Source organism: Bombus vancouverensis, chromosome 6 (genome assembly GCF_051014615.1).
Source record: "Bombus vancouverensis nearcticus chromosome 6, iyBomVanc1_principal, whole genome shotgun sequence".
Lineage (NCBI taxonomy): Eukaryota > Metazoa > Arthropoda > Insecta > Hymenoptera > Apidae > Bombus > Bombus vancouverensis.
In genome coordinates, this window is record NC_134916.1 from 11,090,086 (window position 1) to 11,111,680 (window position 21,595).

Below are 21,595 nucleotides of genomic sequence, written 5' to 3' on the forward strand. Positions count from 1 at the left end.
TCCTTTCTCCATCTTGCGACGTCGACTTTCATCGTAGAAACCCACGTGGAGGGTAGATACAGTTTTAACGTCGTTTCTTCCCATTCCTCGAAGGTGTCACGACGTTCCGACCACATTTCCCCATCGCTGTCACGAACCACACGGTTGCCTGCGTTGAACCCCGCAAATTGTCGAGTGTAGCGAGAACTCTCTGTGTCGTGGCAGGGGAATCGCGCAAATTGAGTTTGACAAAGTGGATCATCGGGGTCGGCCTTTCAAAGACGTAATAACGCTGAACGCGTGGCTGTGTGGTCTGCAGCGCGTAAAAATTGGACGTCACTCGTACAGCTAGCATTCTGGTCGAACATCTGCTGTACCTCGCAATTTTGTTCATTTCAGGTTTGCCAAAGCACCACCTCGTCTTGTTCCTACACGAAACTCGATAATTTGCTTCGACCGATTGTCGGAACAAGATTTCGTGCCTGGCTGACTGAAACGGGAAGGAAGGGAATCACGCAAATGGAGTTTGACAAAGTGGATCGTCCGTACCGCCTCTGAAACGTAATGGTCGACGCGTGGCGATGTCAGTCTTTGCAGCTACGACGCCGGGACGAAATCGTTTCGGTAAAAATCGAATGCAACCAGATGGACCGGTCTCCGTGCATCGAGTTAAGTGAATGAGAAAGATAAACATAATAATTACGGCAAATTGCTGGCTGCCGCTGAAAAGCGCATCGTGGAGGACCGGCACGTTACAAGAGAGAGGAACTCGGGCGCCGCTAAGTATCAACGCCCCACTGTACGCCGCCCAGTGAAATCAAAGTAGCTTAAATCGGTGTATCACGAGACTCGTGAGGATCTCTTAAGCAGACTCGCGTGTAGCCTTAAGGGATGGATTCTTACGACGGAAGGGAAGCTGCTGGAGAGAAGAATTTGACGGATAAGATACACGAGGATGTAACTCGACTAAATTTTATTATTCCGCTAACTTTATTATCACGATAATAATTATTACGATTGCCTGCTTACCATACTCGGATAAGATTGCTTCGATTTATATGATATTAAAATTCTTCTATCTTATCGTATAATCGTCTATTTTTTTCTGCGATCTTGGTGCGTCAAAAACTTGTTTGATATCTGAAATTTCTTAGCGGAAGACAGTGGAAAGAAATTCGATGAGGCGAAGGAGCGGCTGACCGGAAGTACGTTACTCGCCGCGTGGGTCGATACTGTTGGAACATCGGTACAGTGCAAACAGCTTCGATAACAAACGTGCCCACTCCCACAAGCTTGTTTGCAGTTAAGAGCGGTGCGAGGGCTTACAGGGAGATACCTGTTACCCCGTCGCTTATTTCCCCTTGTTCCCAGAACTCCAGTCGAAATTCGCGACATAACTTTCCGGCTGGTTGAGCCTAAGTTAAACGCGCGTTAATGCAGACGTCGCGTGGGATTCTTTAATCGTAAACTCGTTTACGATAGGTTTGTGAACGGCAGAGTGGCAGAGGCGTGTGCTGGAGTTTGCGTTGGGTATTCTATTCTGGTAAAAGCGTGTATTACGAGCCGGCGTAATTCTCATGATGTAGTTCGTTGTACGGTGAAATCACCGGCCCGTAACACGGTCACGAAGCAACACGAGCGTTCTTGTAATTATTAACTCGTCATTAATTAGTATGAATTCAATTAAATGGCCAGAGCAACCGGCTATTACCTGGCCAATTACAGAATCGAATGATTGAAAGACACATCAACGATTAGATAATCCTTAAAGCGAGCCAGAGCCACGCGCGAGCCATCGCACAGGATCGGTTATATTGTTCCACGATAGAAATCAACCACGCGTTGCAATCATCGAAAGTAGATTGCAAGAAGTAATCTTAATTGCGATATGACGTAACCAGATAATTTTTTATGTTTCAGCCGTTTCCACGTTGCGTCGTACTAACTTTTCCAAGTTTGATGCTTTGAACTTTGATCTATCGATCGTACGATGATATGACACGTTCGATTTATTATTTGCGTCATGATCGATAGAAATTGAAACGTTCTTTCGCAACTTTCACCCGAACTGAACTGACGTTCGTGGATCGGAACGTTTCAGTGATAGCCATTCCATGCTCAAACGAAGATCGTAGGCGAAAAAAATGGTAAATATTTATTTTTTCATTTATTCTAATTATTTAGATTTCTTTTGATTTTAACATCGGTTTATGATTAGTCAGGGAATTTTGACGAAAGAAATAATAGCAAATATGATGCAAGAGGAAGAAGCAGTACGATATTCGTAAATGTCATTATAATTGTTGATTATCTCAAAAGATAAACACGTCATATCATTTTAAAAGATTTTTCTATTTTCACAGAAATTATTTACGGATCTAGAATTAATTGTAAAATCGAATATTATGTTATTGAAAATGATATTTGAAATAACGTAACTTCGAATATGCTCGAGTCCATAATTCGCACGACCAATTGTAGAACTGCTTCTCTGTGCAAAATAGCTACATAATGTGATTTATACTCTTGGCCCGTAATCTTCAAACGCAAAGCTTGGATACACGTGACGCGTGATTCGATCAGGGTTACGATTTCCGATCCCAGACGGACAATCGATCAATTAAGCTCGTTTGTTGTTGTACGCTCCTAAACGTGTAACCAATATTGATTCAACGACGATAGACACGCTTTACAATAGACGGAATGGCACGTAGCATCAACCACGATAGAAATTATCGCGTTGCAGGCGTATCGTTAACGCTTCCGAAATCCACGGTCGAATCTATTCTCGCCCCGAGGTAATCGTGGAGAATTGCAGCGGTTTGAACGGGTGTGCGCGTGCACGCGATACACCCAGCCCCTATGACCCTGCTGAAATAATAAACGCTCTCATGATCGTTCGCGCGGCTAACAGAGTGTATCTCGCGAGTTACAGCGAGCAACGAGTAGTTGGCGCCTACCCGATAAACCGACCGACCGACCGACCGACCGACCAACCTCGCCTCCGATCAACACATCGCCGCGTGTCGTACGGAAATTTAATATGCTCGTACAAGACCATATACACATGCACTATGCCGGAGATGTATTCGATGAATGAACTAATTGTGCGTTCCACGTCGCGAATTCTACAGGATGATGCCACTTGCTGGTCAACTCAAAAGCAGTGCCGCCGAACTTGTTTTCGGTTTACGTATGTATAGGTACAGTAGTGTGCAGAAGTCTCAAGTCATGCATCGATATGTAGCGTGTTTACAGTAGCGGATAATATTTCTAATATTAGAAATAGCGTTTCTACAACGTTATGGTATTCTTTAGAAAGATATTCTTAGATATTTCCTTTATCGCGCCATTCGTTTGTATCATAGTTTGAATTAACTTGCAGAGGAAAATACCTCATCACGGATTTTAACGAGATTACGATGTTTTCTTGTTGATACGTGGAAACAAAATAAGCGGTTGGATCGGAATGATCTTGGGAAACATAAGATAAAGGAGAGAATATCTCCAAAAGAAGGAGAGATCAGTAATTTTTTACAACACATTGTACTTTGAATGTAAATTATTTATCAGGGTACGATGAAAATGTCGAGCTTGAAGACGAGCTTTCTTAATCGGTTGGGATGCTATATTATAGTTTCTCGTTATATTCGATATTGAATGAAGTACAAAGAAGTTATTGTCTGCAGTGGTTATAAATAACATTGCGATGATATTCGTGCAAGATGATAATATTGGAATAAAATTAGCATGCAGTAATATTTCATCCGTGATAACAATTGAGGGTTAAATGAGAAAAATCAGTGACGGAGATAGGGACTTTAACGAAGTTGTAATCAAGTGTGCGCCTGGCTTCTCGGGCAAACAGCAACGAAATGAGACGGTAAATAGTTTGAGGCAGGTGTACCCCATCTGCAGTGTCAGCTGCCAGCGGCCGAAGCCCTTGGCATGGTCTACCTTTGAAATTCGAAAAATATCCTGTGCATGAGCGAGCGAGCGGACGATCGAGTAAACGGGCGACAGCTGTTGCGATTTTCTGTGGGTGGCGAGTGAAAGTGCAGCTTCGAGGTCAGTGCGGGAGACAAATTGAATTTTTGTAACCACATCCTTTGGTAAATCCGCTTAAGAAAAATTTGAGCCGATTTTGCTGTCCAAAGACTCGTACGTCCATCCGTTCGAATTATTATTTTCTTTTATCTCGCTGAACGATTTGTGAATAGGATGCAAACACAAAGATCGATCGACTCGAGAATAACTCAGCGTGAATAACATCGAATGATGTGGAGAACTGTGAATGAATGTTTATGCTATTAATAGCAGGTGAGAAACGATTCGGAGATTGTACATGGAGATTTGGTATGCATGTGCATGGTGCCATGTGGAAATTTAGTTGCACGTAGCAGGAATGTGTGTTGTGTGAAAGATTCTTAACCCTTCGCGCATAGAATTTTAACGTTTCTATTCAATAAAAAATCAATTTCATGAGAACAAATTATCGATTGTTAAATTATCATCTACGATTGCTTTCTTTATTTTATAATCTACGCAATCAATGTGTTAATATTTCTGGAACAATCGTTTGAACGATTATGCACGATTGCTCGAAAAAGTGATCACGAAGAGGAATTCAGTTTTTGAACCGTACCGTGGACTGTAATTAAAAAATTGATCAATTTCCTTGTCGAATGAAATGTTTCATCAATTTGTTATCGAACAAATTAAGATAGTAGCCGATCGTTTGAGCTGTTATCGTTATATCATTTTTACGTTTGATGTTTTATTACTTTCCAAACGGAACGTTCAAGTATAATGTTTACATAAATTGATTACGCGAGAATGTTGTTGAAAACGATAAAGCGTTGTTTATAATTTATTTCATTCGATTATTTACAACACTCGTACGATGCTGAAAAAATAATGTCAACACAATTGGGATTTCGGACGCAAGTGGTTGATCTTGTTGCCAAGAACACTTTGAATGTTTAAAAAAAATCACGAGCATACAGTTGAAGCTAGAAATCAAGCGCGTATCAATAACGATTATTTCGTATTTTTCTCAAATTTAAGAAATTTTCTATTAATAGAAAGGTACGACTCAGTCGAGAATGATCGAAAGAATGCAGTAGATTTAACAGTGCAATAAGAATCGAGAGAATTCTGTGTGAATCACCAAAGAATTTCGAATAATAATTAGAATTCAGAGGAACAGAGTCGGAAAGAATTGAATCATCCTGAGTAAGAATTATTATGGAATCAAATTGTCATTCTACTACTTCTATTTCATTGTTAAATATAGTTTGCACTGCCTTGTTTTATATTTAAGAGGTAAAATTCTGTCTACCTCATGCTACATTCCTACAATTTATAGTTGGAACAGTATTTGTAGCAATATAGCGGTCCCCTTTTTCGTTTCAAGGCGAGCTTTTTCGTCGATCTGGATGGAAGCACCCGGTCCAGGGGAGGAATCTTTTTTTACTCGCGATGCTGCACACTGCGCGCCTCTCTAATGTCCCACATCCTGCCGCTGAAAGCGTTCTCTCGTCATCAAATACAGAATCGTAATTTTTGAGTCTGCTAATTGCTCCGTATCCGGGTAACTTGAAAGCGGTTTTCTCCTTAACGGTGTTTTATTTAGTATGGTACTGCGATGACGCGATCAGTTCGTGACTCAGTTTCGAATTATTCGATAGTCAATGATTCATCCGATTATGCGAAACGCCAGACTTCGAGATGTTTTTTACGTTCTAATTCATTACTGGAAATTAACGACATCAGCAGCTGTTCGATCGTACTTTTTTGCCAGCTTCGAGGTCAAATTGTTTCGCGATCACGCAATTAATATAAGTAGCGTAGACCTGTCTCGTATATTTTATTGGCTTAGATGTTTGAAGAAATATTTTTTCAATTGATTGGTCGATCAATCAAAAGATGTTTGAAGAAATATTTCTCCCATACAAATAATAGCCTTTATTCGATCAGTCGGAACGAAACGAACCTCTGCGGCGAACTCTTGTCGTGTGTTATTAGCACCGGGATGTGAGTTACTAACGCAATTCGCGCCAAGTACTTCCAACGTACCAGTTGAATAAATACGAGGAAATCGAGGAGCCAAGGAAGTAAATATTTAAATACCTTTTCAGTCACGAATCGAGCGGTTCCCGTGGAACATTTGCTAGCTGTGGTTGGTTGAAGAGTAACACGATCTCCTGAATCCAGTCGCTTTTAATATCTCTTGGGCTTGTTCACGATTTTCGGAGGACAGCACTAACTCCCGTCGAGGAATCAAACACTTTGCAAATCGACTGTTACGTACAAGACAAAGAAGTTTGTAGTCACGATTTAACTATGATTTCCGTCTTCGTGATTCATACGTAGTGTCAACTTCTCACAATAGTCGTTTATTCGTGTCAATATTTTCCGCTTATATACATCGAATAGAGTATAATCTGTTTACAGTTTCGAAGATCTTAGACTTGAAAAACTGATGAAGTTTCACTAGTATAGATATTTGTAACCCGACGGATTGTTCATTCGTTAATCTTTCTCGACTATCCACGGAAAATGATAAATTATTGAAAAACACAATAATCAACGAATACAAACAAGTAAGAAACAATAACAAGGAAAAGCACGGAAATAGGCGGACGTGGATGACGCGTTGGACGCGAAATTCGTTGAAAAATATTTTGACAAGTGTTTGACGTTCAAATTCGCAAGGCAAACCGGACGAAGGCCTTCGCAACGTTTTGACTCGGAGCGTCGAGAAGAGACTGGCGAACGCCTTTCTGCCTCTGCCTGGGACATCGCTGGGCATCCCTTTCCACCAATGACGAGGCTTCCTTACTGGTCTCACGGAGAGACTGTGAGTACCTTTACTCTTGATAGGTTACCTTCGAGTTAACTCGATAGGATCGTAAACGTGCGCATGCATATAAATCACTCTTTCGATCTTGGAAGTTGCAAGGATTTTTGGACGAATCTCGGTAACGGAGTCGGCCGAGATCTGCCGTCGAGAATCCAGGAAGTTTACGAGAAGTGGTCTCGAACCGATTCTATTTCGGAACGGATCCCTTCTTACCGTGTAAATCTGTTTCATTTATAATTCACTGTATAAATCTATTCTAAAACAGAAATACTTGTATTCCTACTTATCAAAAACATGCTAGAAAAATAAATACGTATCTTGTATAAAATAATTGTAACGTTCCTTTTCAACGTTGCTGTTCAAAATTAATTATGTTTAATATATTCGTATTTGTATTGTTTAAATAGCATTTGCAATGCTTCCAACATAACTAAAAAAGTTTGGGCACAACTAAACAGTTATATTTAAACTATACTGTTAGTTGCTTTGTACGATCTTTTGTTTTATATGTGTAGCGTGGTTTTGTGGCTATAGGAAAAACTTCTAAAAAATTTATAATACAGTGATGGGTGTAAATATATCGCGGATTTTGTAATTGGAGTCGTTTCGGCACTTTGGTCATAAGTGGGCTGCGAACTTTTACGGATTTACAGAAAATTTGAAAATGTAAACATGCACGAATTATAGGTAATACGTAAAATTGCAGTTTACTTATAACTTTTAGTACTATGTAGTTTATATTTGTATCTTCTTATATCGCTACTTGGCATTGACAGTGGCACACACTCAAAAAATGTAAATTCTAGAAGGAATGTTTTTAAAAATTTACAAAGAAATCTTCGTACGTCATTTCGAAGATATTATAAGGCTGACTTAACACAAGATATGCCGATATTCGCGAAAGCAGTACAACCTTCCACTTTTCGCGTCACAAAACAAAAACGAGCTAACAGTTGTTGTAAAACTAAGGCTTGGTTGACAGCGGCATAACTACCTTTGACGCAAAACTGCTGGAATTACAAGTATGCCGTTTTACATGATAAAAGTAAAAACATAATACAAGACTTTTATTCGATAACAGCAAATTTGACATTTTTTGAGTTGTGACACTGTCAATGCTAAGCATCAATACAGAAATTCCTTCATACATAAAAGAAATGGTCACCAAAGATATTCAAATTTGAACAACGATATTGGAGCGCATCGAGTGACCAATAAGACGTTAGGTCGCACGAGACGCATCGCAGATGCGCCGCGGATATCGATTCGCTGCGATATATCGATTGCGCGAAACAATTATTGCCAGTGCAGCTGGACGCGTGATACCTGGCACAGGTTAGAAGCGTATCGAATCGATTTAGAGAACGTGTTCCTTCTGCGTGTACCATGGAAAAAAGCGGCGACTCTTTTCTTCACGGTGCGTTATTGTCCACCAGCGAGTGCAAGATCGAACGTCGATAACTCATTTCGATGGCTGAACGAGTGCCGCCGCGCCGTGCACGCACAATGCCGCGGTTCGCGCAGTCGAAAAAAGGTAATTCAAGTTACACGATCCTTTCGACCTTGTATCTGCGTGTTCGTTCGTTGATCGCGCGTGACCCATGGCGTCTTCCTCTTCGCGATGGAACGCAAGATCTCTTATCGAGAGTCTGATCTCGATCGTGTCGCGGTTTTCAAGGGAATGACCGTTTAACCTTACCAAACTCGAGGAACCAGCCTTGACGCGACGTTGACGGGTCGGTTAAAGTTTCAAAGCGATTCTCGTTTGTAGATTTTCCCGCGATTTCTCTTATCCTACGTTTTATCTACAATGTCACTCTTTCCAAAAGGTACGATCGTTTAACCTTACTAAATCCGGAGGACAGGCAGCGCCACGATGTCAACATTCGAGTTGACGTTTTGTCTTGGTTATCTTTTGCAAATTTCACTCTGACGTGACATAAGTTACATTACGTGTATTGTGTATTGTTATGGCTTAGCGAGTATGATCGTTTAACCTAAAAGAGCAAGGTGGATTTCACGAAGTTTGACAGGAATGTCGAGGTTTCGAAAGAATGATATTATACAAGGTTTTTCTACGAAAGACGCTATCGATAATGTATTATTCAACGTCTGCGATTCTTGACCACGGGAACAAGGAATTTCGAGGACCTATATACATGCACACCGTTTGTTACCTGGTTGGCATTGCGACGTGAAATGTTTCACAGGTATGTACGTATATGTAATACTTTAATGTTGCATGCGTCTCGAGTTATAATTTCAGGTTGTCGATGTGCGCGCTTCATAAATGTTTCATGACGCTAGGATTGAATAGAATCGTCTTGCAACTGCGTTTCGGAAAGTTGCCGATGTCTTCGCCAATGTCGATTAGCATGTGCTTGTTTCGAAATATGCGAATACTTGATCATTATTCTATATACATATCGAATTGTTCTTTTCTATACAGCAGCTACTTATACAATCGTTAGCTGTTCATTGGGGGAACAATGTTTCATGCAAAATAGTTTGAAGAATCGAAACTATAGTTGAAGTTAAAACAAAATTTTTTTACAAATATAAATTATCTTAGTCGAATCGTAATCTCTATGACGATATTATGAGGCAAGGGTCTCAGAACCCCTTTTGATATATACAATTATGTACCTTAACAAAGACAGTGATGCTAGCGACCATATAAGTGGATACAAGTATTTCTGATAGCTTAACTGGAATTATTTTTTGTTTATGAACATAAATATATTTCAATGTAATTAATATATATATTATCTTCTTCAACATTATATTCTCCGACGTAATTCTGCAAGCTTTCTAAGAACACTGAAGAATTCTACGGATAAAAAGCGTCTCGTTTCCGTTGGTTGCGGAGCAAGTTCGCCACGTAACTTTCATCGAAACATCTCGGTTGTAATTAGCGAGCGGGAACGAGCGACCTTGTCCGGACAAGATCTCGTCCGCGTTCACGATTCCATCGATCGTCCCCGGGGCCACGAGGACTTCTCGGTTTCTTGCGTCACGTCGTTTCCCTCGGTCGCGCGGATTCTTCGAATCTCGGGGTCACCACCTAAAAAGAATCCGCTCGATTTGGGAAGCGGATAACGACGCGAAATGGTGGGGGTAAGAAGCGCCCTTGGGTGGATTTGAGCGCCACTGACAAGTGTTTCGCCATAAGGCGACTGGAGTCGAGTGGCCGGTAAAAAAGAAGTTAGCTGGCCTTTGAGGGCTCGAATTTCCTTCGAGTTCGAGTTCGGGCCATTTGGGCTCGAGGTAGCGCCTGAAATTGAGGCTGATTGCAAGGCACTTATACATACTACCCTTTTTAGTTAAAATGTCCCATAGACATATTGAAATATTTGACATTCCCTGTATTTTTTTTTACTCGTTAATTTTGCTCTTCTCATATTCTAAATGAACATTACTGACATATAAATAATTTTTAAATATTTGATTTTAGTATTTAATACAACTTTACTGTTCTTTTTGTATTCTTATCCACGTTCTTATTACGAACAAAATATCTTCAAAGAAAGAAAATATTTAACGAGAGGATGTTCCTGTTATTCCTGATTTTTGTCGTATTTTGAGTGATAGGATTTCCCCTGAGTTCGCTCGTGCCACAAATTTACACCTATTACGTGTAATTATATCTTGTTAGGCTATAGTTACAGTAGCAACGTGCTCCGATGAACTGTCGTTTCAACGAATATGTTAGAACAATCAAATCTTCAGTAAACATATTAAATGTTAATAGATCTCTGCGAATATATGTATTTCGGTCTTCAGATACATATGTATTTGATACATGGAGAACAATTCTACAGAATCCACATTCTCTGTATCCATAGCCGTATACGCTCACTCGTTTCAGCTAACGTTTTACGATCCAATTTACAAGATATTTATTTTACGAACACATGAAATCTTCTTTGGCCTTGTTTTATCATCGATGTTATTTTATGTGTTTGGAAAGGAAACGCAAAGTGCTTATTCGTGTTCCTCTTTGTCGTACGAGCGTGTTTCCAGAGCGCAAGGTTACGAGAGAAACCGACCACGATTGAGTTTTCACGTTATGTGGTAACACGTAACGTGTACGAATTACCGCTAGCCAGGATACATTTGCATGCGCGACGCGCTAGTTGCTCCGATATCCCTGACAATGACGAACGTGACGCAAATGACAGATGCATGCTTGTAAAAGCCGGCTCATTGTCACGCAATGTGTACGACCGTTTAAATTGTATCCAGAGTTTTGTACCTGTCGAACGGGACCGCCGACTGTACAGAGAATAATCAGAAACGCGTTGGTTAACGGATTCGCGAATATGAATTGGCTGCTTTGGATGTCTTCCATTGCCGAAATACTCTAGCGAATAAAGTAGAACTCTATTTATATGAATTTCGTACGTTTCGCCTCCTATGAATTGGATCCATCTATTCGAGTAGACACTGATTTCAGCTGTTCTTTTCCGCTACAGGTTCGTACAAACGGTGTTCCATTATGAACATTTTTTGAAGAGAAAAAATATTATCTCTACAGAATCGAACATCTCTGCAGTGAGAATTATCGCGTAGAAGAAGTTTTAGAATTGAAAATACGCGAAATCTTGTCGTTCCACGAAGTGCGTTTCGCTAGTCGTTCAAAGTCAAAGTTGACTTTGAAAAGGAAAATTCCAAGTGGCGGCGGCATCTCAAAGGATAGTCACGCGCGGTTGATTAGTTGGCGCAAGAATGTTGACTGTGCAAAGCTGCGCGTGGGAAACCGGAGCGTACGTGGCGGAAGAACACGCTAAGAGAAAAGTTGCGATTCACTTATGATCAACGCTGTTTGACGCGTAATCCGTCACGGACGATCGATGAAACAAGATCACAAAGAAGAAAACATTGAAAACGAAAGTTCCCATGACACCGTTCCGCTCGATATGCAGCCGGATGTTCAGTTAGCAGCGATAGGACTTGAGAGTCATGTTTTATAAGAATCGATCAAGTAAAGAATCGCAATTTTTTCAAATTTACAAGGAAACTAGTCTACGCTAATATCATCGTTTTTAGTACGATATGACAATTGCTTACGAAGGAGTTCGTATACTTGTAGATACTTTTTATGGATATACTATATTTGAATGATCATATTGGTCTAATGTATCTGAATTTATAAGGTATTTAGTACAAATATATATTTGACGAAAATCACGGAAGTATTTAAACAGTGTAATTATTCGTTGTATTAATAAGTCTAAATATTCAAAGAGACATTTTCCGATTGCTTTCAAATTATACCACGACAATAATGGCAGTCGTGTCTCATTGTCAATGAAATTTCAAAATATTTTACACGTATAACACGCATGGTAGAATGTACGCACATCGAAGTTTTCTACGTTGAGTGTCCAAATACTTTACACTGAACCACTGTAAGAAATTCGCAAGGTAGTCTCGATAGGTATCGGTGTGGTACCTGTGGTACCATTCCCAACGCTATCAGCTAGGAATCGGTGACTACCGCTTGGTACATAGTAAATTCTTTGGAGGCGAGCAGGCGACCGGAGTCCACACGGTGGTCGCGTTCTAGAAGACGTGCGCGAGAGAGCGAGCGCGGACGCGACAAAAAAGAAACCGGTCGAGCTTCTTCCGTTTCGCGAACGGGGGAGCATGGAAGGGTCTCGCGAGTTCAAACTTGGCGCGAGCAGCTCTATAAATGCAGAAAGAGAGAGGGGAGGAGAGTGAGAAAGAGAGAAGAAGCCGGACCTCTCTCTGGTATCGGTGTGGAATGCGAGAATCTGCACGGCCTCTGCACGAATTCCTCGTGCGCCCCCGAGGGCCGAAGCAGTCCTTCCAATTAGAGCCAGCACACCGAGTCCAACGGGATCTTTGCAATATCCCATCGTATAATCTCCGTTTCCGAGATAACAAACAGAGCTGTTATAAGCGTGAAATAAATATCAGTTCGTTCGCGGCTTATCCGAGGTCAGATCGAACGCGCGAACAACCACACGATCGGTTTCTATTAAGGTGCATCCTCACAAGGTATTTGCGAACAGTTCGTAACAGTTCTACGTCTGTTCGTGGTCGCGCTATCTGCCCGCGAACGCGTTCGTGCTGAGAAGTTATAGATTGTTTCTAATATTCACGGTTCATGAAAACAAAAATTGAAAATTCTTTCGCTTGTCTTTTCGTCAAAAAATCCACGTCCTCTTCTCGGTTAAAGTAAGTGATCCCAATCTTTCGAACAGTAGCGATAACAACAATTTAATTTTTATTTCGGCTACCCTTCGTACTTTTTGTACTTGAAAGAATCATACTGAACTATACTGAACCTATACTGAAACCTTCGTGATTATGTTAAACCTTAAACCTTCGAGTTAAAATGTTTGCGAACATATCGCGAGCACCGTTCGCGAACACGTTCGATAGTGAGCAGTCGTCTTAAGTCGCGACTCTGTTGCTCAGAGTCTCGAGCAATGAGGCAACTTTTTCAGCGATAAAGCGTTCCGAGGCGACCGAATCGAAGGTTATCGACGATAACTCGTCGTCCTCGCGAAAGAAACCGATCTTTTCCCGGTGTCTAACAGGCGTTCGTGCAATGTCGCCGCTATAAGCGGAGAACATTCCGAACCGGAGAAAAATTCCGACTGATTGCTCCAGGATCGTACTTGTACGGTATACACGTGCAGGATTGCGAACGTCGTCAGTGGATGAGCTGGTGCTCGTTCTCGCGGCTACGTTTTAGCGCCTGGAGTGCAGAGGCCGAGTTACTGCCACGTCGACGATAAGTCAGTCGAACCACGATTTCCAGTCGAAAGAGTATAACTGTAAAGGGATGTTTCCTGCCTCGTTTCCATTCCAAAGAATCGCCTTCGCTGTAAAGCTTATTTCTTTGACCGAAAATTTACACGAATTGCTTCGTGCAACGCACGACCGAACTTGATCCACGCATGGTTCGAACGTTGCTTCTATATGCTTCAAATGTCCATGCGCATCCTTGCAAGCATACGAAACACGTGCGTAACTACGATATTTAGAGATAGCGACGAGCGCGTGGCATCGGATCAGTATGCACGCAGGAAGTCTACGGTGAACACCTGTGGGCTGTGGCACAAGGTGTTGCCGCCGACGTATCGGTGACTCTTGGAGGGCGCTTTGCCTTCATTATGCATTCGTTTAGACGAGACGCGCCACTGTCGTCCATACTAATTGCTCCTTTACTGCATTCGGTATTTGCAAACGTTGTTCGAAACGCGAGATAATACCATGAATGAGAGTATTCGGCCTTTGATCGCACAAGCATCGAGCGACCGTAATTTGTTTCCAACGATTCGATCGTCGAGATATTCGATCACGAGACGCTATATCGATTCGATCGTTTCTTTCGATCGAATTCAATCGGATTACCATTGGCGTTGAATCGTCGACGACGGATTTGCCCGGTGAAATCGTTCCCCTCGTTACAACGCGATTCTTCGAATTCCTCGGGGCATGGGGCAGCCGCCTGTTTGCATGAGTTCAAGTATGACTTATCGAAGGTAATCGAATCGATGTCGATGCTCGAGCACCTTCCGGGTTAGCGCATTGGAATGTTGTCGCTTCAATCGGACATATTGGCCACACGTAGGCGCGGAGTAGATCCTTTCAGACCCGATTGCCTGCCTGCATTCTCTATCGAGCATAATGACGAGCGTGGTTTTTTTATCTCTCCGTCGTGTCATTGGCTGTTCTTACGCTTTCGCCATTGCCAACGTTGCTTATGTATTCGCCAGATATTCGAATGGGACGATCGAATGGAACGGTCGTAGCTGGATTTCCGGGATGGATTCTCGGTTCTTCGATCATCCGGCGAAACGCGTTTTCTCGACGAGTTCTTTTTCGACCAGTTTATTGCACGCAACAGTCGCTCGTTTCTTCATACTCGATCTCCTCTGTGCCACGAATTTATGCCGTTTGCGACCGATATCTGCACGATGGATCCTCCCTCAGGGATCGAACGATCGTAAAAGTCTCGTTAGAAGAAAAATATTAAGGCGGTCGAGAATGGTTTTACGCGTTCGATCGTCCGAGTATAGTTTCGCTAAAATCTAACGACCGCGGAGAGATCGATTAATATCGCATAAATTGGAACCGAAGGCAATCTTCCGGCGAATTTACTACGCGGACGCGTCAACGAGAACGAGATGCCGTGTCCCCGGTCGTATCTTTCGCTCATTCATCTTACGATTATGCGCGCCACGGTTAAACAACGATCCTTTCGACTAAACGGTTTTTAAAGCGGTGGCCAACCGGTTCCCGCTGCGAGCCGGCAGATCTTCCAGCTCGCCTATCGTCGCGACTGAGTTACTCGCCGAGCCGTGCAATAAATAAAACCGAACGATCTAATTTCAGTTCCGTGGAAAGAGGAATTCGCGAGCGGCGACTTGGCTGTGCACGCGCGCATCGATCACCCACGTTATTTGACCGTGACTTTAATAATTATCCGCGCGGCAAACCATCTTCCGTCATGGCTAAGCCCTGGGATGCTTCGAGAGGAATCGTTGCGCGAGCGGTTCGAGCCTTCCACCTCGCCGATTTATCGTCAATAGTTTCTCCGAATGATTGATTCGACTAATCATCGTTCGTGACCGGTTCCCTCGAACCGAATAGGGAACGAGCAATTCCCCTGACAAGTTATGTTTAGGTCTTGGGTTAATGCATCGCCAACTCGAGCACACCCTGCCAGTCGATGCGTTATAACCTTTTTAATATGATCTCCGATGACGTTTTCCATCGACGCGACCGAGTGTGCGCGTTCATTATAAGCGCACGAATATTAAACGTACGGAGAGAAAGTCTCGGGGATTGCTATTAACGCGATCGAACCGAGTTGCTTTCGACTCGACGATACTATGCAACGTATCTCGCGTTTACAGCGATACTCTTTTTTCTATATTCTACCGCGTGGAAAGATCGTTTGCGAAAGAATGATTAAGTTGCCGCATTAGCTGAGGCTCGCTACGGAATCGATCAATTATCGAACAATGACGCGATTTGCGGGCTGGGCCAGTTATCTTTAGGTCAGGATACTGTGTGCGCAACGTCAAGAGGCTGCCGGTGTGGAATGCTGTCTCCTCCGTTCAGGATTCATAGTCAATACGCGTGTATGGCCAGAGATTGCGGTCTCTTCGATTGGGAACGAACCAAAGTGAAAGATCTCGAAAAGGAAGGCGATTAAGGGGGAATGGGGGACCTTGAGCGCGGTCAGCCACTGCGAGAGCTCGAGAAACCAGACGGCGAACACTGGAGTTGGGTATGCGCGACCGCCATATTGTTGTGACTACTATGCCCTGACAGAGCCTGACTAGCCACCCACACTCGCAACCGAGCGCAACTCTGGTCGCCGAGAGGCCAGCAGGCTCACCTGATGGAACGCGGTGACACGACCGCCTGCGCATATCTCTTGTTCCTTTTCCATGGACCATTTATCATTTCTCCCGATTATCCGATGCTTTACGTAACAAACGGTTGACGTTCACTCGGGTTAGAAACGCGTCAACCGATCGTTGGAGACCGAATCGACACGGAACTCTGTGTTCTCCGGAACCTTGATCTTATATCGGGTTCTCCTTTTGCTGCCACGATTTCGTAGCTCGCGGATTAAATTAAAATATTTGCTTGGAAAGAGCGGTATGGGTGGTTCTATTTAAGGAGCGGCAAGGTCGGAAGGCGAACGAATCGAAACGGTGAAGGGAGGAATGTCAACGATTTCGCGTTTCGTTCGGTAAATACGGCGAAAAGTTAAACAAGCCGCTTGAAAGTAACGCACTGACGATATGTATTTATCCGTAGGTCGTAAAGTCTCGCGTTTAATAGGATCCTAAAAACCTGGTTCATCGTTAGCCTGTGCAAAGTAGCTGCTACTTGACCAACTTCGGTATGCCTTCCTTGCCTAACCTTCCTTCGCCTTGCCTACTTGCTACTTCTTGAATTATTCTTAACGGTTTCGTTCTCACACCCACCGACCGCGATCGAGCATCCACTTTCGAGGAGTGGTGCTCGCCGATTATCGATCGAAAGGAGTTTCCTTATTTCTTTTCGCGACTCGGAATCGTCGGTCTTGGAATCTCAAAACGTTAAACCTTCGCGCGTACAATTTCAACTATGAAGACGAAATCGCCCGTAGCTCCTTGGAAACCACTTTCCCGAGAAATTTAACGAGCAACGGCTGGTCGCCACGCACACACGTTGATCCCCTGTATGCAAAAATTAATGACCGCTCCGCTCGCTTTTCCCCGGCGGAACTTCAATTATAAATGAACCGTCGGAATCCATATTTAGAAGCTGCAGGCTAGTCTTTAGCTTTCCTCTTAGCATCCTCTCCTGTGTTAACGCGCTGGCTAAAATACGAGACGCTCACGTTGGTTACCCTCGCGCGGTTCGCGAGAGGTGCGAAAACATCTCGGTCGTACACCATTTACTGGATCACGAGGCGCGCTGCACCGAGTAATAATGCACCGAGTGTAAATGATCGCGCGTACGCCCACGATAATCGACATCCGGTACATCCAGCCTAGCAATTACCGCGCGCCTTTTCTACAATAGGAACGTTGGATTAAAAGCCGCTGCCGCGATAGCACGCGCTTCAAACGAGTCTAGTTAACCCGGCGACACACGGTACATAATTCAGAAAGTCGGAAAATAATGGCGAAATATTCTTTTTTTTTTTTTTTTGTCAGGAATATACTGATAGGGAAGAATATATTTTTCTATTTTGTAGTACTTTTGCGTATAATTTCAGAAAATTTCTGTCGCCAATCTATTTCTGTATATTTTTCTTAGTGCTATGTTTTGAACTTTTGATACAGAATTATCTTTCAAATGTCATTTTGTAAAAGAAATCTAACATCGTTTTATGGAAAAAGATGAAACATATGTACCGCGTGAATAACTGTGAGCGACAGTGTATCGTGGTATGAAATACTTCAACAATTCTCGAGTTAATGGTATTTTCTTGTTGCATGTGCTTGGTGTTGTTAGCTTCTATTTATACCACCTCTTTTGTTGTAGCGTTTTGAAACTAGAGAAGATTTCTTACAATACACGCTCGGTGTTGTTAATCTACGGTATATCGTTGGAGGTGGTGGATAATACGTGGAATTTCAAACCTTGTCCTTCTATAAAACGCTCCTAACTTTCTCTTCTTATCTTCGTATATTTCTTTTTTTCGATTATGGAGATTTTTCTTCTGTTTCTCATTTATATCGATAATTTGACTTCATTTCCTTCATTACAGCTTCCTATTTACAATTTCGTAATATCCTACAGCCTTTATCCACACATTACGTATTCCACTGTTTCATCCATAATGGATTAACGCTACATACTACGTTTCTAAGCGTGTTTCGTAACTGGGGTCCATAAACTCCAGAGTTCATTCAACGTTCATCCAGCTAGTTGAGAGAGATATTTTTAGCGTGTTTAGAAGAGGTCGTAAGAGACGGTCGCTAGCCACACCGATCTCCATGCCTTCGATTTCCCACGTAAGTCTCGCGATACTCGCGATCCATCTTTGGCGGACAATGAGTAGCAGCGGCGGATCTGCTCGGCGTGGATCGAGCCGAGGCAGGAATTTCTCGTGTCGAAGGTGCGCCCAGGCAAACACGCCTTTGTCTCTCGCTCGAGAGAGTTGCCTCCGTTTTGAATGCTCTCTGGCGTGCACACGCGCGAAACCGGAGAACCTTAGCGGTGCATAACGCACCGAGATTAATGCGTAACCTTTATGAAGCGCGACGCGACGCGACGCGATGCGACGCGCCGAGCGGCGAGGCGAAGGGACGCGTGCGTGGGCGTGCGTGTCGCGTATTCTCTCTGCCCTGGCGAATTCCTTCGCCACGTTAGCCTTCCAGCTCTCAACCTTTGCGCACAGAGTTCAAACGAACTCTCTCTGGTCGACTTCTCGTGTCGTTCGAGATAGCAAATTCCTTTTCTCTTTTTATCCTTTTCTTTTTTTATCAAAGGTTAAGGTCGCATCAACTGCATAGTTATTAGCCAAAGGTGTGTAGCAAGCGAAGAAGATAAAAATTTCGTAATCTTTTTACGCTACATCTTTCAGCTATTTAATAATTATTCGTGAAAAGATTGTACGATGTTGAAACAATCGATATTTCGATATTTTTAACACAGAGAGACGAATCAATATTTATTGTTTCGTTTCTTAGTTACTGAATTTAATTCAATGAATTTAACGAAGACAAGCGGATTACGAATTTTATTAATTCCGGCATTACTTTTAAGGAGTCGTTTCAATTTGTAGTTGTTTCGGGGCTACATCGTACGATATGTTAAAAAGAGAGAGAGAGAGGGGAGGATCAGTTGATTCATTTTAATGAAGCTGATTCGTTTGATAGCAGATAAGAGTCACGTATTTGCGAGACGAGAAACTTGGCAATTAGAGGAAATGCGGGTCAACGCGAATAGCGATACCGGCGCTAACATTTTTGCGCAGTTAGCACTGTTAATGGACGTAATCGACTGATTCGAGCGATTTTAATAGAACCCCCTCCCAGACAGTACGCTTAATTGCTCTGTACTGACCCCGAACGCGTGTTTTAATTTGCCAAGCGGAACTTTTTCCAACGTCAAAATAGACAGCAAGAGAATAGCGAAGACGTCGCTTTATTCTTACTTACCATTTGCATCGAATTTGTTTTCCTTGCCCGGCAATTCCTGTCGTTCTGTTTTTCCCGCGGCGTTTGCCCCGCTGTCGCTCGATTCTTTATTCCTGCGAAACAAAATAAATAAACGTAATTCATATTAATCGGAAATAAATAAAAATAGTCTTTATCAATCGAGCAAGTCGTGTAAGAATTTTAATGGTTGTTTGAAATTAAAGGTATTAGGCTGTGGAATATGAAGTGTCTGATTGTTAAGCCACAGATATTGGTTGTAAGGAAGAGAAAAATCTTAATTTTAAAATGATATACGAAATGATCTACAAAGATAAAAATATTTGTTGAAAAAAGAAAAACGGAGATCTCGAAGATCGATACAACAGAATCTGACATTTAATACGTTACAACCTAATAACATTTTTGTGTAGGATTGTATTTCGTGCAGACACGCAATTGTAACGAAGTCAATGGGATAGTCCGTGCTGTTTCGTTTCCGCATATCGGATCCTTTTACGTTAGCTAAGTGGGCAGTTAACTCTCTTTACGTAGCACGCCAGGTAAAATGACCGAAATCTTTCAAATGGTGTTTGGAAGCATACCATTACTCAACCTAACTACAGCCCTCTGAAATTTCACCCTTTCACTTAAACACGCTTCGTTCGAATCCAGCAGAATCTTTTGGAATGTTAATCGCTCGCTTTCGATTTTATTGTATCGCTTACCGATGCCACGTGCGTGATCGATTCCATCTATTCATCGTATCGGTTTCGTGCCGATCAAACGGCTCGAAATTAAATGGAAGAAAGACGTGTGTAACTTGCAAAAACACTGAACATCCAATACTATTAAGTTATTTCATTTAACTTGTTTCCTTTCGTATTATCGACTTTTAATGTAGCATCGTTTCGTATCTGTATCATCGCCTTTTAGTTGTTTATTTTCTTAATTAATTAGTATTTAATCTTTACACCCTTAACGTGCAAAACTATTCATTGATTTATCGGCAAAAATAATTAACATCTCGTATTGTTGTCGAAGCAATGAGTTTCTGGTTGATCATTCAATGTAACGATTAAGAAAAGACGTTCGAGATCGGTTAATGGTCCATTCATAATCCTACAAGAATCATTTAAGAAGAGTAGTTCTTTGGAAAAGAATTTACGAGGCTACTTAGCAAGCAGAAAAACATTCCTATAATACTTTATTTAAGTGGCGCGTACATTCCTATTCCTATGAAGTTACATCCTATTCCAATTCCTACGAAGATACGTTATCTTGAAACTTTTCTTCGATTTTCCAAACAAACTTCTCGAGAATACACCAACGAACATTAACGTACATTTTCCCAATTCTCTATCAAGCTTTCCACAAAAGACCAACAAAGCTTACGAAACGACCTAATAACTCAATTATGCATCGAGCGAGGCGTGGTTCGATCGTGCTATAAATAAACACGAGTAGCGTTTTGCAAGCATAAATCGTGGCGGGCATGTTAATCGTGGCAAACTAGGGAAATGCAGGGCGGAAGCGCAATTTGCTCACAATTAAAGAACCTCACCGCGTGAGGTTTCTCGACGCGATCCATAGTTGGGAATTAATGTACTGTGAACTGCTACCTACTTAGACTGCTTCCTACGTAAACACTGTGAATAAGATAGCAGATCGGCGCGAAAAGCGTATTCCGGTAAAATCTAGTAGATGGTATACTTTGATAATTCGTAGTAAGACACCGAGACCAGTTTTGGAGTAAAATCAGGCAGCTGATCGGAGGTATCTCGCGACCGATCGTTGCGTACGAACACTGCTTTTGTTCCCTGTTTCGAGAACTGGTTTCGCCAAGTTGAACGACACGTTTATCGCCAAACATATTGTTCAATCCTAAAAAGTTCCACCTCGTTCAAATTCGTGGATCGACACCAGCAAAGTGCGACAAGGATCGTTCGCTACGACTGGTGCGAGAAATTGTTCAACTTTGCTGTTCTCTTTATTTCTTCTTCACGGTCGTATCTCTTCAAATATCTTCTTTCTTGGAATATTTTGCTCGCAAAAAGCACGGCATAAAGAAAAATGGAACTAAGTATTCCATTTAAGATATCACGATCGAGCTATATATTTT

General features: G+C 42.2%; 1 protein-coding gene and 1 long non-coding RNA gene across 3 annotated transcripts in view; one reads left to right on the top strand and one right to left on the bottom strand.

The window, feature by feature from the left end:
* Positions 1 to 21,595, bottom strand: part of bbg (PDZ domain-containing protein big bang) — a 60,115-nt gene that overhangs the window by 23,865 nt on the left and 14,655 nt on the right. For both annotated transcript variants that reach the window (XM_033331811.2, XM_033331810.2), the window contains exon 5: positions 19,498 to 19,589. In XM_033331811.2, coding sequence (XP_033187702.2) covers positions 19,498 to 19,589 — 92 coding nt within the window. The remainder of the gene's footprint in view (positions 1 to 19,497; positions 19,590 to 21,595) is intronic.
* Positions 7,723 to 21,595, top strand: part of LOC117155641 (uncharacterized) — a 153,762-nt gene continuing 139,889 nt past the window's right edge. The window contains exon 1 of the long non-coding RNA XR_013058715.1: positions 7,723 to 9,054. This is a non-coding gene — a long non-coding RNA (uncharacterized LOC117155641). The remainder of the gene's footprint in view (positions 9,055 to 21,595) is intronic.